The 15,706-nt window shown below is 39.1% G+C and overlaps 1 protein-coding gene across 3 annotated transcripts in view; it reads left to right on the plus strand.

Moving 5' to 3' along the window:
- The window catches only part of BTRC (beta-transducin repeat containing E3 ubiquitin protein ligase), a 252,818-nt gene extending 237,123 nt beyond the window's left edge, over window positions 1-15,695 (plus strand). For 2 of the 3 annotated variants that reach the window (XM_006831261.1, XM_006831262.1), the window contains exons 13-14: window positions 12,996-13,188; window positions 15,293-15,695. In XM_006831261.1, coding sequence (XP_006831324.1) covers window positions 12,996-13,157 — 162 coding nt within the window. In that variant the 3' untranslated portion in view covers window positions 13,158-13,188; window positions 15,293-15,695. The remainder of the gene's footprint in view (window positions 1-12,995; window positions 13,189-15,292) is intronic. The other variant, XM_006831260.1, reaches the window with a different exon arrangement.
- Window positions 15,696-15,706: the final 11 nt, after the last annotated feature.

Raw genomic sequence — 15,706 nt, forward strand, 5'->3', positions numbered from 1 at the left:
CTTGACATTCGTCCATGTCGTTAACATGTATTCATACTTATTTTAACTTCACTTGACATTCGTCCATGTCGTTAACATGTATTCATACTTATTTTGACTTCACTTGACATTCGTCCATGTTGTTAACATGTATTCATACTTATTTTGTTGTTGCTCCTTTTTACTGCTGAGTAAATGAGCCAGTTTGTTTATTCATTTACTAGCATTTCCTATGAGTTCCATTTTCCCCCACATCCTTGTCAGTTCTTTAAAAATTTATTAGCATTCTCTTTACAACTCTGTATGAACATGTACTTTCCTATCTCTGGAGTAAGTCCCCATAAGTAAATGATTAGGTCATATGGTAGAAACAGGTTTAGTAATTTTCAACAAATGCCAAAATATTTTTCCAAAATGGTTGTACCAACTAACATTACAGTACAACTGTGTGTAGGGATTACAGTGGCTCCATATGATAAGCACAGGACTACGAACCACAGAGTCATCAGTTCAAGCCTGCCAGCCGCTCCCAGGGAAAACGAGGAGGCTTACTGCTCCCTCAAAGATTTAAAGCCTCAAAGAGTCACTATGAACCAACTCAACAATATGTAACAACAACAGAACAGCTGAGTATGGTTGTGTGAAAGTTATAACTACTCTTCATCTTCACCACCACTTTATATAGTATTTTTAATTTTAATTATTCAAATAGGTATTAGGAGTACTAGTGTGGATTGTAGGATAAGCACTGGGCTGCTTACTGGAAGGTCTGCAGCTCAAACCCACCAGCCTCTCCTTGGCAACCTTCTACAGTGTTGCTATAAGTCAGAACCAACTTGATTGCACTTAGCAACAATAGGTATTAAGAAGGTCTTGTGGCACTGTAGGATAAACACTGGACTGCTCACATAAGGTTGGCAGCTCAAATCTGTCAGCTGCTCCACAGGACAAAGATGAGGTTGATCTGCATCAGAACTGACTCAATGGCAATGTTGTTGTTAAGTGCCATCCAGTCAACTCTGACTCATAGAGACCCTGTATCCGGTTTTCAAGGAGCAACTAGTAAGTTTGAACTGCCCACCTTGTGATCTAGTGTTTGATGGCAATAGGTAATAGGTATTAGTGATACCGTATGTGGTTCTGGAGTCCTGGTATGGCACGGTAGGATACGCTGTAGAATAAGCACTTGACCACAAGGTCGGTTTGAATTGCAAGGTTGGCGGTTCAAATTCACTGGCCATTCCTCAAACACCCTATCCAGGGTCACTATGGGTCGGAGCCAACTCTATGACACTAAACAATAACAAATTGTGATTAGTGCTGTTGAGCATCGTTCATGTGCTGATTTGCCATTCATATATATACTTAGATGAAGTGTCTGTATGAATCTTTTGGCCATTTTTTAATTAAATGGTGGTTTTCTTATTATTGAATCTAGATCAATTCAGAGAAAACTGACTTCTTAACATCACTGAGTCCTCTGATCCATGAACACAGTATGCCTCCTCATTTGTTTGTTGTTGTTGTTAAGTGCCATCAAGTCAATTCTGACCCATAGCAACCCTGTAGGTTTCCAAGGAGCAGCTAGTGAGCTTGAACCATCGACCTTGCAGTTCAAATAACTTTGCAGTCTGACGCTTTATCCCACAGCACCACACCAGGACTCCCCTCATTTGTTTAGTTCTTTTAAAATTGCCCTCTGCAATGTTTTGTAGCTTTCAGTGTAAAGCTTTTGTACATCTTTTGTCATATTTTATATTTTTGAAGCTATTATGACTTTTTCACTTTGATTTCTGATTGTTTCACTACAAATATATACAAATAATAGAAATAGCTTTACTGTTGCTTTTCCCATCTGGATGCTTTTTCTTGGTTCATTGCTTTGATTAGGATCTTTAGGACTGTATTTAGAAGAATTGCCAAGAGCCGATATCCATTTCTTATTCCTATTGTTAGAGGGAAAGTTTTACATATATGAATATATATTTCCCTTTCTTTTGGGGAGCTCAGTGGCTCCATTTAATAAGCAGTAAACCACAAGTTCTGCAGTTCAAGTCCAGCAGCTGCTCCATGGGAAGAAAATGAGGCTTTCTGCTCCCTCGAAGATTTAAAGCCTCAGAACCCTATACAGGGCCACTGTGAATCAGAATCAACTCAACAAGACTTAAAAACAACAACACCTTTCTTCTTATTGTTAATAAATATAATATAAAAAGCTATAAACTTACCTCTAACCACTGCTTTAGCTACATCCAAATTTTTTTGTTATGTTGTATTTTCATTTAATTTCAAAATATATTCTGATTTTTTTTGTGATTTCTTATTTAACCTATGGATTTAGAAGTATGTTGTTTAATTTTCAAATGTTTAGAAGTTTCCATCTAATTATTATTCTGTTACCAATTTTTAATTCAAATTCCCTTTGGTCAAAATATATATTTAATATGATTTCAATCTTTCTTAATGTATAGAGATTGTTTTGTGGTTCAGCATATGGTCTGTCTGGGTGAATGTTTCATGTACACTTGAAAAACAAATGTGTATACTGCTGTTGTCTGGTAGAGTATTCTATAAATGTCATTTAGTCAAGTTAGTTTATAATGTTATTCAGGTTTTCTATATGCTTAACCGATTTTCCATTTGTTTTACCAACTATTGAGAGAGGAATGTTGAAGTTTCCCACTATAATTCTGCATTTGTCTTTTTCTCCTTTCAGCTCTGAAGGTTTTTGCTTCATATATTTTCAAGCTCTTTGCGTATTATTAGGTGCGATACACACTTAGGATAGTTAATTATGTCTTAATGTTGAATTGACCTTTTTAACACTCTCTATTTTTTATAATATTCTTTGTTTTGAAAAATACTTTGTCTGATATTAATATATACATTCTGCTTTCTGATGATTAGTGTTTGCGTGGTGTATCTTATTACGTCCTCTTATTTTTAACGTTGTTGTGTGCTGTCAAATCGGTTCTGACTTTATAGTGACCCTGTCTGTATGGGGTTTCCAGGAGCAGCTGGTAGATTTGAATTGCCAACCTTGTGGTTAGCAATCCAGTGCTTATCCTAGAGCACCACACCAGGGCTCATTTTTAACATACTTATGTATTTATATATAAATTTTCTTATATTCAGTATACATTAGCCTCTGCCTTTGTTGTTAATTTCGGTTTTGTTGTTGATTTATGACTTAGGAGAGCCCATGTGTTATAGAGTTTCTTGGCTTTTTGTTGAAACAGATTGCTAGGACTGTTTCTTCCCCAGTGCTGCTAGATGGGCTCACATCGCCAGCTTTGAAGGTTTGATAGAGCGTTTACAATTAGTGCCTTTAAAATGTTTGATTTATTGTCAAATGATGTTACACCACTTGATGGATAGCTTGCTATCCATGTTGCTTGCTTCTAGTTACATGTTTGGTGGTAGTGGTGTGTTTGTGTGCCACCGAGTCAGTTCCAACTCGTAGCAACCCTGTATAGGGTTTCTGGGGCCGTAAATCTTCACAGGAGCAAAAAGCCTCGTCTTTCTTTCCTGCAGCAACTTAGTAGATTTGAACCACTGTCCAGCTTACAACCTACTACACTACCAGGGCTCCTAGTCATATGTTATAGTACCCAAAAAAACTTTTTTTTTCCATTCAGCTGCCCTTTAAAGAAATTTGTAAAAAGTAGTTTCTTTTAACCCATATATTTGCTATTTCCAGGGCTCTCCATTCCTTTGTGTAGATATAAGTTTCCATCAATACCATTTTCTCTGTGCTTTAACATTTTATATATTCAGGTATTCTAACAACAAATTCTATAAGCTCTTGGTTGTCTGTGGAAAGCCTTAATTTTTATTTGAGAAATACATTTGCTGGCTACAAAGTTTTAGGCTGACAGCTTATTTTAGCACTCAAATGTTTTCATTGCATTTTCTCCCGGCTTCATTTTTGACAAGAAATTCAAAGTCATTTACCTTCATTCTTCTGTCTTTCCTCTGGCTTCTTTTAAGCTATTCTCTTTATCACTCATTTGCAGTAAACTGATTCTGCTGTATCTTGTTGTGGTTTTCTTTGTATTTTTTCTTGCTGGTTTTTTTTTGTTTTTTTTTTAGCTTATATGATCTATAAATTATAGGTCTATAAACTATAAATTATTATAGTTTTCATCAAATTTGGAGGTTACAAAGAACTTTTTATTGTGAATTGAGTAAAGGTTTACAGAGCACATAATGTTTTAAATTCAACAAATCATATATTTTGCTTCATTACAGTGATTACAATCCCCTCCATGTAACAACACCTAACAGTATTTACCTCTATTCCCTTTAACTATTGCATTCCCCCCTGTGTCTCCTGCTACCTTCATGTTTCTTCTGCCAGCCTCCCTCTTGTATATTGCCTGCCCCATCACCCATGTTAACATGAGTCTACCCTCTAACCTGTGATAGTACCACCACCACCCACTCCCCCCATAACCATCGTTGTTAAGTGCCATGGAGTCATTCCAACTCATAGCAACTCTATGTAGGGTTTCCAAGGCTTCAACCATCATAGAATGTTTCTTATATCAAGAAAACCTTTTCTTTTTTTTTTTAAACCTTTTCTTTTTGCAGCAGTCATTTCATACAGTATTTTTCCTTTTGTGATTGACTAATTTCACTTAGCATAATATCCTCCAGGTTTCTCCAGTTTGTGAGCTGTTATTCTCCAATGTTGCATCCATTGAATGTTAATAAGCACCAAAGCTTGTCTAACCATTCTTCTGCTGATGGGCATTTAGGCTGTCTCTATGTTTATGCTGTTGTGCTCTTGTAGACAACATAATGAAGAATCTGGTTGTGTTAGCCATTCTACTACTCACTGTCTCTTGACTGGTGATTTTTTAGCCATTATTTCTTCTGTCCTCTCTTAGATATGTTAGATAACTTGATAATCTTATCCCGTGGTCATGAGACTTTGTTTTGTGTGTGTGTGTGTGTGTGTGTGTGTATTATATAGACTGTTGTTAGGTCCATCAAGTCAGTTCCAACTCATAGTGATCTTATGCACAACAGAATGAACTATTGCCCTGTCCTGCACTAAACTCATTGCTGCTGCCACTATGCCAGTGAGGGTCTTGTCTTCCTCTTTTTCATTTGACCCTACACTTTACGTAGCATGATATCCTTCTCTAGGAATTGGTCCTTTCTAACAATATGTCCTGAGAAGTGTTGTTGTTAAGTGCCATTGAGTCAGTTCTGACTCATAGCAACCCTGTATAGGGTTTCCAAGGAGTGGCTGGTGAGTTTGAACCACTGACCTTGTAGTTCAGACTGACTTTGTGGTCCAGTGCTTATCCTATAGCACCACACTAAGAGTACTTATAGATATATACACATACACACCAACGGGGCTTCAAAAAGTTTGTGGAAAATAGCCTTAACTCTGGACCATAGTCTCAGTAAACCAAAGTCACTTGGCATAACATAGTCCATAAAACAATGTTCTGTATCCTTCTTTGGTGACTAGTGACTTGGGTCTTAAAATCTTGTGAGTGGCTATCTAAGATGCAGCTATTAATTTCTTCCTGTCCGGAGATAAAAAGAAATGAAAACTGAAGATGCATGGAAACAATTAGTCCATGGATAAATGGACCACACAAACATTAATCTCCATAATGCTGAGACCAGAAGAAATAGATGGTACCCAGCTAGCAACATTAACTGTTCTAAAAGGAATCACATTACAAGGTCCTGGATAGAGTGGAAGAAAAATGTAAAACAAAACTCAAAATCATAACTTTAAAAAAAAAAAAAAAAAAAAGACTAATCAAAAGGGCAACAATTTATCTGAGCACAAAATTCAGAAGGATTAGGAAAGAAGGAGAAATGAAAAAATGAAAACCAGGCACACAGAGAGGAAATGTGCAATAAGTGATGTTACATTGTGGGGATTATAGTCAATGACATAAAATAAAATGTGTGTTAATTATTGAAAGGAAACGCAATCTGCTCTATAACATGTCACCCTGGTCACAATAAATAGTTAAAAGAAAAAGATTCCCTTAAAGATAATTGAATTTTTTCCACCAACTTTTTGACGTCCCCTTGTGTGTAAGTATGTCTGTCTGTCTATATATTTTTTTATATATGGAGTCCTGGTGTGGCACCGTAGGATAAGCATTGGACTGCTAATGGCAAAGTCAGTAGTTTGTACCTATCAGCCACTCCTTGGAAACCCTATACTGGATATGAGTTGGAACCATCTTGATGGCACTAAACAACATATATGTGATTCTTTGTGGGTTTGTGCATGTGTACACACTGTACTAACCACAAAGTTGGCAGTCCAAACCCATCAGTTGCTCCATGGGAGAATGATGAGGCTGTTTGCTCACATACAGATTTATAGTCTTGGTTGTCCTAGATAAGATTGCCATGAGTTGGAATAACTCAGTAGCACTGGGTTTGGTTTTTGGCATTTGTATACAAACATAAGGAGATCTGGTAGTGTAGTGGTTATGAGCAGGGCTGCAAACCTTAAGGTCAGCAGTTCGAAGCTACCAGCTGTTGGAGAAAGATGAGGCTTCTGCTCCCGTAAAGATTTACAGCCTCGGAAACCCTGTACAGGGTTACTATGTGTCGGAACCGACTCCACGGTACATAACCACCACCTCCACACCATACATACATAAGGAGGTTACATATGACCCACTGCCATTAGCCAATTCTGACTCATGGAGACTCCGTAGAACAGAATAGAACTGTTCCTTTACTAGTTGTTAAGTGCTGTTGAGTTGGTTCCAACTCATAGTGACCCTGGATAGGGTTCCGTGGAGTGGCTTGTGAGTTTGAACCACTGCCTTCCAATTCAAACCAACCTTGCTTATCCTCAGCACCACACCAGATTCCTTAAATTGAATATTCTCTTTTTAGTCCTACAGTAATTATTCATTTCAGATACTGTATTTTATATCTAGATGTTCCATTTGGTTCTTTTTTGTCTTTAACTCTCTCTTCACTACACTCAGCTTTTCCTTTAAATGCTTGAACATGATATAAAATATCTGTTTTAATGTTTTTATATCCTTATAATAGCATCTCTGTCATTTCTGCATCTGTTTTTGTCTCTAGTTTTTCTAATGACTCTAGGCCTCTATCATTCTTTCAAGAATATTGGGTTTTGGTTTGTTTGGCAGTTTCTTTCCATTCAGGGCTTGGTTTTGTTGTTGTTGCTGTTATTTTTTTTTTTCTTTCTTTTTAAGGCTTTTATTGTGGATTGAGTGAAAGTTTACAGGGCAGATCATCAGTTTCACATTCAACCATTCATATGACTTGTTTCATTACATTGATTATAGTCCCCTCCATACATCATCAGTTAACAGTGTTTCTCTCTATCCTCTTTAGCTTTTCTTTTTTTTTTGAGGGGGGGGTGCGGGGGGAACTTTGCCTTTTTGGAATTTACAGTCTCGGCTTTTAGGGAAGGTTTTTACATTTATCTGTGGATATCCAGGGCCCATGTATGCGATTACTAACAACAGGGCTTGATTTTTATGCTTTGTTGGGGCAGTTGTAGAATACTCTCTAGGGATAGTTTGATCCCACATCTAACTCATAGCCTTCCTGGAATTTCTGCTAAACTTCTTAAGTGATCAACAAGAACTTTCCAGTCTTAGCCCCCTATATGTGTTCTAAAAATCAGTTTGTAGTTCCCTGTTCTCCTTTTTCTATAGAGCTCCCTCCCTTTCATAACTCTACCCCACAACTTCCAAAATATTATAATGAAATGTGCAAAGACCTGGAGTTAGAAAACCAAAAGGGAAGAACACACTCAGCATTTCTCAAGCTGAAAAAATTCAAGCCTTGGCATGCAATATTGAAGTATTCTGTGGGCAAAATATTAAATGATGCAAAAAGTATCAAAAGAAGATGGAAGGTATACACAGTTACTGTACCAAAAAGAAATGGTACATGTTCAACCATTTCAAGAGATAGCATATGATCTAGTACCAATAGTACTGAAGGAAGAAGTCCAAGCTGCACTGTTGAAAACAAGGTTCCAGGAACTGATGGAATACAAATTAAAATCTTTCAAAAAACTGATGCAGCACTGGAAGCAATCACTTATCTAGGCCAACTGGTTAGAAGAAATCCATATTTATGCCCATTCCAAAGAGAGGTGACCCAACGGAATGTGGAAATCATTATTAATAGCATCTGCAAGTATAATGTTGCCAAAGGTAATTCAGATATGACTGCAATAGTATAACTGTTGAGTTGCAAAAAGAACTGCCAGGAATTCAAGTCAGATTCAAAAGAGGACATAGAACCTAGGAATAACATTGCTGATGTCAGATGGATTTGGGCGGAAAGCAAAGAATACAAAAAAGATGTATGTATCATGTGGATCATGATAGGCTATGGATAACATTGTGAAGAATAATTATTCCAAACACTTAATTGTGCTCATGAGTAAAAAGACCAAGAGGCAATCGTTCTAACAGAACAAAAGGACACTGAATGGTTTTAAGATCAGGAAAGTTGTGTGCCAGGGTTGTGTCCTTTCACCATACTTTCTCAATCTATATTCTGAGCAAATAATCCAAGAAGCTGGAATATATAAAGAAGAACATGGCATCAGGATTGGAGGAAGACTCATTAACAACCTGTGATATGCAGATGATACAGCTTTGCTTGCTGGAAGTGAAGAGGACTTATAATACTGATGATCACAGACCCCAACCTTCAGTATGGACTGCACCTCAATATAAAGAAAGCAAAAATCCTTATCACTGCACCAATAAATAACATTATGATAAATGAAGAAAAGATTGAAGTTGTCAAAGATTTCATTTTACTTGGATCTACAATCAGTGTTTATGGAAGCAGCAGTTAAGAAATCAAATGACTTACTGCATTAGGAAAACCTGCTGCACAAGACCTCTTAAAGTGTTGAAGAGCAAAGATACCAGTTTGAAGACTAAAGTGGACCTAACACAAGTCATGGTGTTTTCAGGTGCCTCATAAGCCTGTGAAAGTTGGTCAATAAGTTTGGAAGACAGTAGAAGAATTGATGCATTTGAGTTGTGATGTTAGCAAAGACTATAGAACGTACCAAGATGAGCAAACAAATCTGTACTGGAAGAAATGTAGAAGAATGCTTCTTAGAAGCAAGGATGTGAGACTTCATCTCTCATATTTCAGTCCCTGGGGAAGGTCTTCATGCTTGATAAAGTGGAGAGTCAGCGAAAAAGAGGAAGACCCCCAACAAGATGAATTAGCACCATGGCAGCAGCAAGGAGCTGAAGTGTAGCAACAATTATGAAGATGGCACAGGGACTGGGCTGTGTTTTGTTCTCTTTTGCACAGGGTTGCTATAAGTCAGAACGGACCCAATAGCACCTAACAACAACAACAATAACCCCATATCTTCCAGCTACATCAGTCTCTCCAAACTCCCATCTCTAGCTCTTCAACTCAGCAATACTGCCATGCTTAATTCTCGAATGTAGTTTCAGGCAGAATGCCAAGATGCAGAATTTACCTCATTTGTTCCCCTTCCTTCAGGATTACAATTATACACTTTTTTTTTTTTTTTTTTTTGTCTCATAACTTAAAACAATAGTTTCATATATTTTGTCCAATTTGCTAATTATTTAAGGTCATTGTTGTTATGTGCAGTTGAGTTGGTTCTGACTCATAGCGACCCTGTATAAGGTTTCTGAGGCTATAAATCTTTGCAGGAAACAGCACTAGTAGTGTTGTGGTTACAAGTCGGGCTGCTAACCTCATGGTCAGAAGTTCAAAACTACCAGCTGTTCAGTGGGACTAAGATGAGGCTTTCTCTGTCCGTAAAGATTAATAACTTTGGAAACCCTATACAGGGTCGCTATGAGTTGGAGCCAACTCCATGACACATAGCCACTACCATCACCATAGAGTTTTCAAGGATTGGCTGGTGAGTCTGAAACGTCAACCTTGCATTTCAAACCAACCTTGTGGTCCAGTGCTTATCCTACAGTGCCATACCAGGACTCCTTAATTCAGGTAGGATGGCAAAGATTATGTTTGTTACTCCATCAAGGCTCCAACACAATATCATTTCATAAAATATGTTTGGGATAAGGACAAACTTCCACAGAAAGTGAAATGACCCAGATCTGTGTACTAAGACAGGGTGGTTACCAAAATAACATAACCTATGGTGTGCTGATACTTATTTGGCAGAGATTTCGTAAATGTGCTGATATAGTGTCCTGAGTAAGGGGGGGGGGGAGTAGTTAAGTTTTTCTGTAGCTCTGCAACTTAATGGGTCAGTGCGGAAGGATGGAAGGAAAAAAATAGCCTGTAGAGTTCCTTGTGTGGTACTGTGGATTAATGTGCTGGACTGCAAAGTCAGTTTGAACTGCAAGATCGGTGATTCAAGCACACCAGCCGCTCCTCGGAAACCCTATACAGTATCGCTATGGTTCGGAACTAACTCAATGGCAGTTAACAACAACAGAGTTTCATGAGTGTTTACCTAGAGGTACTGAGTTCTCACCTCACCAAAATCCATGGAGTAGCTCATCACAGTATTAATACAAAGTAGCTGTCATTAGAATTCAGTTGGACTGAACGAGACAGAATGATTGATGTGACATAGAGGTATTTTTCCCTAAGGTAAAGGACACAACAAGTAAAGTATCTATGACAGCAAAATTCTAAATACGTCTCGGATATTTTCTGTCCTCCATGGTCTCAACTTGCGATCTGTTCAATGATAATGGTTTACCTAACGTGCCATATTGAAGTTGAATAGAGACATGTAACAACTAAATGTAGCACCTGATCCAGAAGAAAAAGAAGAGAAGGAAATATTTGTTTTATGCTATAAATGACATTTGCATTGGAGGCTTTTTGCAACCTTTGAGTGGGCTTTTTGTGAGTTATGTGGTCAAATTCTATTAATGTTAATTACCTGACTTTGAATGATAGTAGTACTATTGCTGTATAGATGTGTCCGTGTCTTTTATGCTAATATACACTGAAGCATTTAGAAGTGATGGGCCATCTGGTTTGAAACTTACTCTTTTTTTTTTTTTAATTTTAAGTTTTTATTGTGAATTAAGTGGTAGTTTACATGAGAGAACATCAGTTTTGCACTCTTCCAATTTTATTTTGTTTCATTGCAAAGATTACAATCCCCTCCATGCATCATCATTCAACAGTATTTCCTTCTATTCCCTCTTTTTTTTTGGGGGGGGTATTTTGGGGGGGGGGTGTACACAAAAACACTCAGGAATATATAATCATTTAAACAACCAGAGGGCACATTCTGCAAGCCTGCCTCCTGGCATCCAGCACACAGTTTTTCTTTTTCCATGAGTCTGGAGTCCTCAACTGTTCTCATGTCATCATCTCTGTCTCCATCTCTGGTGTCACTGCTTCTTTGGATATGGTCCCACATTCCACTCATGCTCTTCTCTCTTGATGGTCCTAGGGTCCTCTGTTTCTGAACTGTAAGATTATCTTCTTCCCCCCTCTATGTTACAAAAGTTCCACCTTTACAGTTTTGACAGTTGCAATTAGTCATGATAACAATTATTCACTATTGAATTACAAGGATCTTATCACCATCTCCTTTCACCGGACCCATCTAGACAAGATGAAAACTATTCAGTGGAGATTCTACCTTCCCCGACTTGAAACTTATTCTTAACTGGTTCAATTTACAAAAAAAGTATGTGTATTTATGTGCATAGAAAAAGAAGAAAATGAGAACACACACATAGTGAAATGTTAGCAGTTAGGTGATGGGTATATAGTTTTTTGTACTCTTCTTGCAACTGCTCTGTAAGTTTGAAATAATAAAATAAAAAGTGTATTGGGAATAGTGAGTTCTAAGATGAAACACCAGGGATGGGGTGTTATTTTTACATAATACAATCAGAAAAGGTCTCTCTGGATAACATTTGAGCATGATAATAATAAGTTATTCCCTCCATTATCTGAGGTTAAGGTAATCCAAGCAGAAGGAACAGCAAGTGCAAAGGCACTGAAGTGCTGAGGTATAGTTGGAGGCCAATATAGTTGGAACAGACTGACCAAAAGGAGGTGTAGGACCCTGTTGTTGTTATGTGCCGTGGAGTCGGTTCTGACTCATAGCGACCCTGTACAGGGTTTCCGAGGGTGTAAATCTTTACGGGAGCAGAAAGCCTCATCTCTCTCCCGCGGAACAGCTGCTAGTTTTGAACTGCTCACCGTGAGATTAGCAGCCCAATTCGTAACCACTACATTACCAGAGCTCCTTGTAGAACCCTTGTAGACTATGTTATGAGCTGTGAATTTTACCCCTGGTGGCACTGTAGGATAAACACTGGACTGCAAATCACATGGTTGTTGGTTCAAACCCAAAAATAACAACACACTTCTCTTAGCGTGACTACATTTTTAAAAACTAATAGTTCAGCATTGCAGCTAGAACCTTCACATTTCTGGTAAGAATCCAAAAATGGTACAACCACTTTAGAAAACAATTTGGCAGTCTTATCAAATGAAACATACATTTACCATATGACCCAGCAATATCTTTATTCCAGAGAAATAAAAACCTGTGACCACACAAAAGTCTGCATATGATAGCTTATAGTAGTAACTTAATTCATAATTACTAAAAACTGGAAGTAATTCAAATGTCCATTAACTGGTGAATACATAAACAACAGTGGTAAATCCATACCATTGAATACTACTCAGTTATAAAAAGGAATGAAGTATTGATGCATGCAACAACATAGATGAACCTCAGATATTGAATCTCAGCTACTGAGTCAAAACCAACAAGCCCAACACTCCTTTGGGCATGTTGCTGGATTTGTGCCCTTTTGATTTTGAGCTTGGCTGCTAACCACAGGTTAGCAGTCAGAATCAGCCAGTCGCTCTGCAGGAGAAAGATGGAGCTTACTTGCTAAAGATATGAGCTGTATTTTCTAGAAGTAAAAAAATCCCTAGGTCCCTGAGGAAAGATCTTGTAAGCAGCTGTCAATAATGTGACATTTTTGTTTCTGTTTCTTCAGGAGCATTCCGGAAGAGTTTTCCGACTCCAGTTTGATGAATTCCAGATTGTCAGTAGTTCACATGATGACACAATCCTTATCTGGGACTTCCTAAATGATCCAGCTGCCCAAGCTGAACCCCCCCGTTCCCCTTCTCGAACATACACCTATATCTCCAGATAAATAATCATACACTGACCTCATACTTGCCCAGGTATGAAAACGAGTTGTGTAGACAACGCTGTCGGTGGGAGAGAGACTGTTGGCTGTAAGGTGCTGCTAGTTCGATGAGTCCTCATGTGCCCGTTGCCTCTGCAACTCCTGAAAAGCAGGGGAGACAGCATGAAGTCAACTCTGGGGCTGCCACAGTGGACACCACCTTTCATCAAAGCAGCCTGAGTTCTTGACGATTAGTAGAGTTGTTAGGAAAATAAAATGAGATTTGAATCAGTTTGAAAACTAAGAGCAATGACCCAAAAGCCTGACTTTGGTGGTTACCAGTTCAAACTAATGCCTGTAATAGAGCCCTTTTATGCTAAGCAGATCATCTCATGTGTGAATGGTAAGATCCCTTGATGAAATATCACACTGATAGCCCACACTTCTGCCTTGTTTGTGTATTATTTGATTATAAAAGCGTATTTATCCTAAAAAAAAAAAAAAGCATATTTATCCTTATGCCTACTCTACTCCAAAAAGGAAAAAATCTATCTTTTGACCTGGGAATTAGTAAAAAGGAAAAATCTATCTTTTGACCTGAGAATTAGTAACTGAGCTTCTGAAAGCTGGCATGTACTCTATGTATCACCTACTCAGATCTCCCGCCCCACTCTCAGACAGGAAAAGATCCTCCAGGACCCAGGCGGGCTATCTTTTGGTATATTCAGATCACCCTGGTGTCAGTCCTAACCACATTATCACTGGCATGAGAAAACTGCAGCAGGTACTGGTCAGCATTGCCACTGTTAGGATTTCTCATTCCTTACATGTTATCTCTGAGCATGTGGCACAAATAGCATTTACTACTCTTTTTTGCATGTTTTTGTGATGTTTCTTCTGAGTGGGATGGTTTGTGGCCTGCAGGCTCACACCAGCTCTCACAGAGCTTGTAGAGCTTAGAGGACAAGTAACAGTTGCAATCACACTTCTACCCAGTTTTCCCGACAGCCTCCTTGAGCAAGTCAGACAGGCCAGTGTGACCATAGACAAGTAACTCCTTAGAGGTTTCATTTCCTGATGAGAGTAATGCGGATTGCAGTACACACCTCAGAGAGCACTGATACAGCAGTCCTTAGCACAGTGCCCAATGCATTCCCTGCCCTAAGCCATAAGTGGTCTTTATCATTAATATTGTAATCATCATGTACCTGCCCCTCCTTTAGCCAAAGCTTCTGCTTCCTCAGGTATTTGTTATTTTATCATTTTCAGTATTCTTCATGGGACTCTGACCGTTAATATCTCTGACCTACTTTCACCCTAAAACGTTGTTGTTGTTAAGTACCGTGGTGTCAGTTTCAACTCATAGTGACCATGCACAGGATTTCTGAGGCTGTAAATCTTTATGGGAACAGAAAGCCTTATATTTCTCCTGCGGAATGGCTGGTAGTTTCGAACTGCCAGCTTTGAGGTTAGCAGCCTGATTCATAACCACTACACTACCAGAGCTGCTTTCCCTAAAATTTAGGTAGCCATAATGGTCTGGGTTGCGGTTTGCTGCCTTATGTATTCCCAAGGCGTCAGCTCTCATTTCATTGTAGATGACTCTCATATCTTTGTCTGCAGTACCAGCCTCAGCCTCCAGGCTACATTGCCAGCCACTATCTACACATCTGTCTTTGAAGACCCCAGAGCTGTGCCAGTGCAGCACAGCCCCAAGCCAACCTTCCCCTCATCCACATCACCAGTGTTCTCCAGCTGGACAACCAGGCCAGCTTCACCCAACTCCACAACTTCTGTGAGCAGCACCTATGAGACCCATAGCTTCTGAGCTGTCCTTACTGCTCTCCTATCACTCACTGGGAGCAGGTGAAAGCTTGATGCTGAGCTGAATGTGGTCAGTCTTCACCTCAGGACGGCAGTCACTCTGCTTGAGCACCATGGCCCTGGGCTTATTAGTAAGACCAGTCTTTTGTAGAAATGCCCCTAAACAGGCCATATAGCCTTCAGCAGAAGCTCCTGTGTGGCATGGGCAGAGAGCAGGTATTAGGAAGGACCCCCAAGCCTTTCTCACAATTGACAGCTAAGTTAATGTTCCTCTCCACTTAGAGCAAGTAAGAAATAGAAAGGGGCTAATGACTGTTTGCTTTGTTTTCACACAGGACTCATTAAAGTTGCGGTATTTAATGTATCTGCCAATGCCAGGATGAGCAACAACAGTAACAATCAAACTACTCCCCAGTTTCCCTGGACTAGCTGAGGAGCAGGGCTTTGAGACTCCTGTTGGGACAGTCGGTCTGCGGTCGACCCAGGAAGCTCTACTCAGCACAGCTGACCGAGTCGGCGCTGCTATCAGATGTCTTTATCTTTCGTGAATGATTGGAACTTTGAAACCTCACCTCCCCTCCTCCTTTACCGTCTGCACCTGGTTTTCCCCATTTGGTTCCAGACAAAGATGACCTATAAATATATTTAGTGTTTTGCCAGAATCTCTCTTGCTTTGCCGTTAAGCAGAAGAACTAGTTTCCCCAAATACCCTACTGGGAGAGACCCATTTCTCTGGGACAGAGACAGAG

The sequence above is a fragment of the Chrysochloris asiatica genome, unplaced genomic scaffold (genome assembly GCF_000296735.1).
Source record: "Chrysochloris asiatica unplaced genomic scaffold, ChrAsi1.0 scaffold00003, whole genome shotgun sequence".
Taxonomy (NCBI): domain Eukaryota; kingdom Metazoa; phylum Chordata; class Mammalia; order Afrosoricida; family Chrysochloridae; genus Chrysochloris; species Chrysochloris asiatica.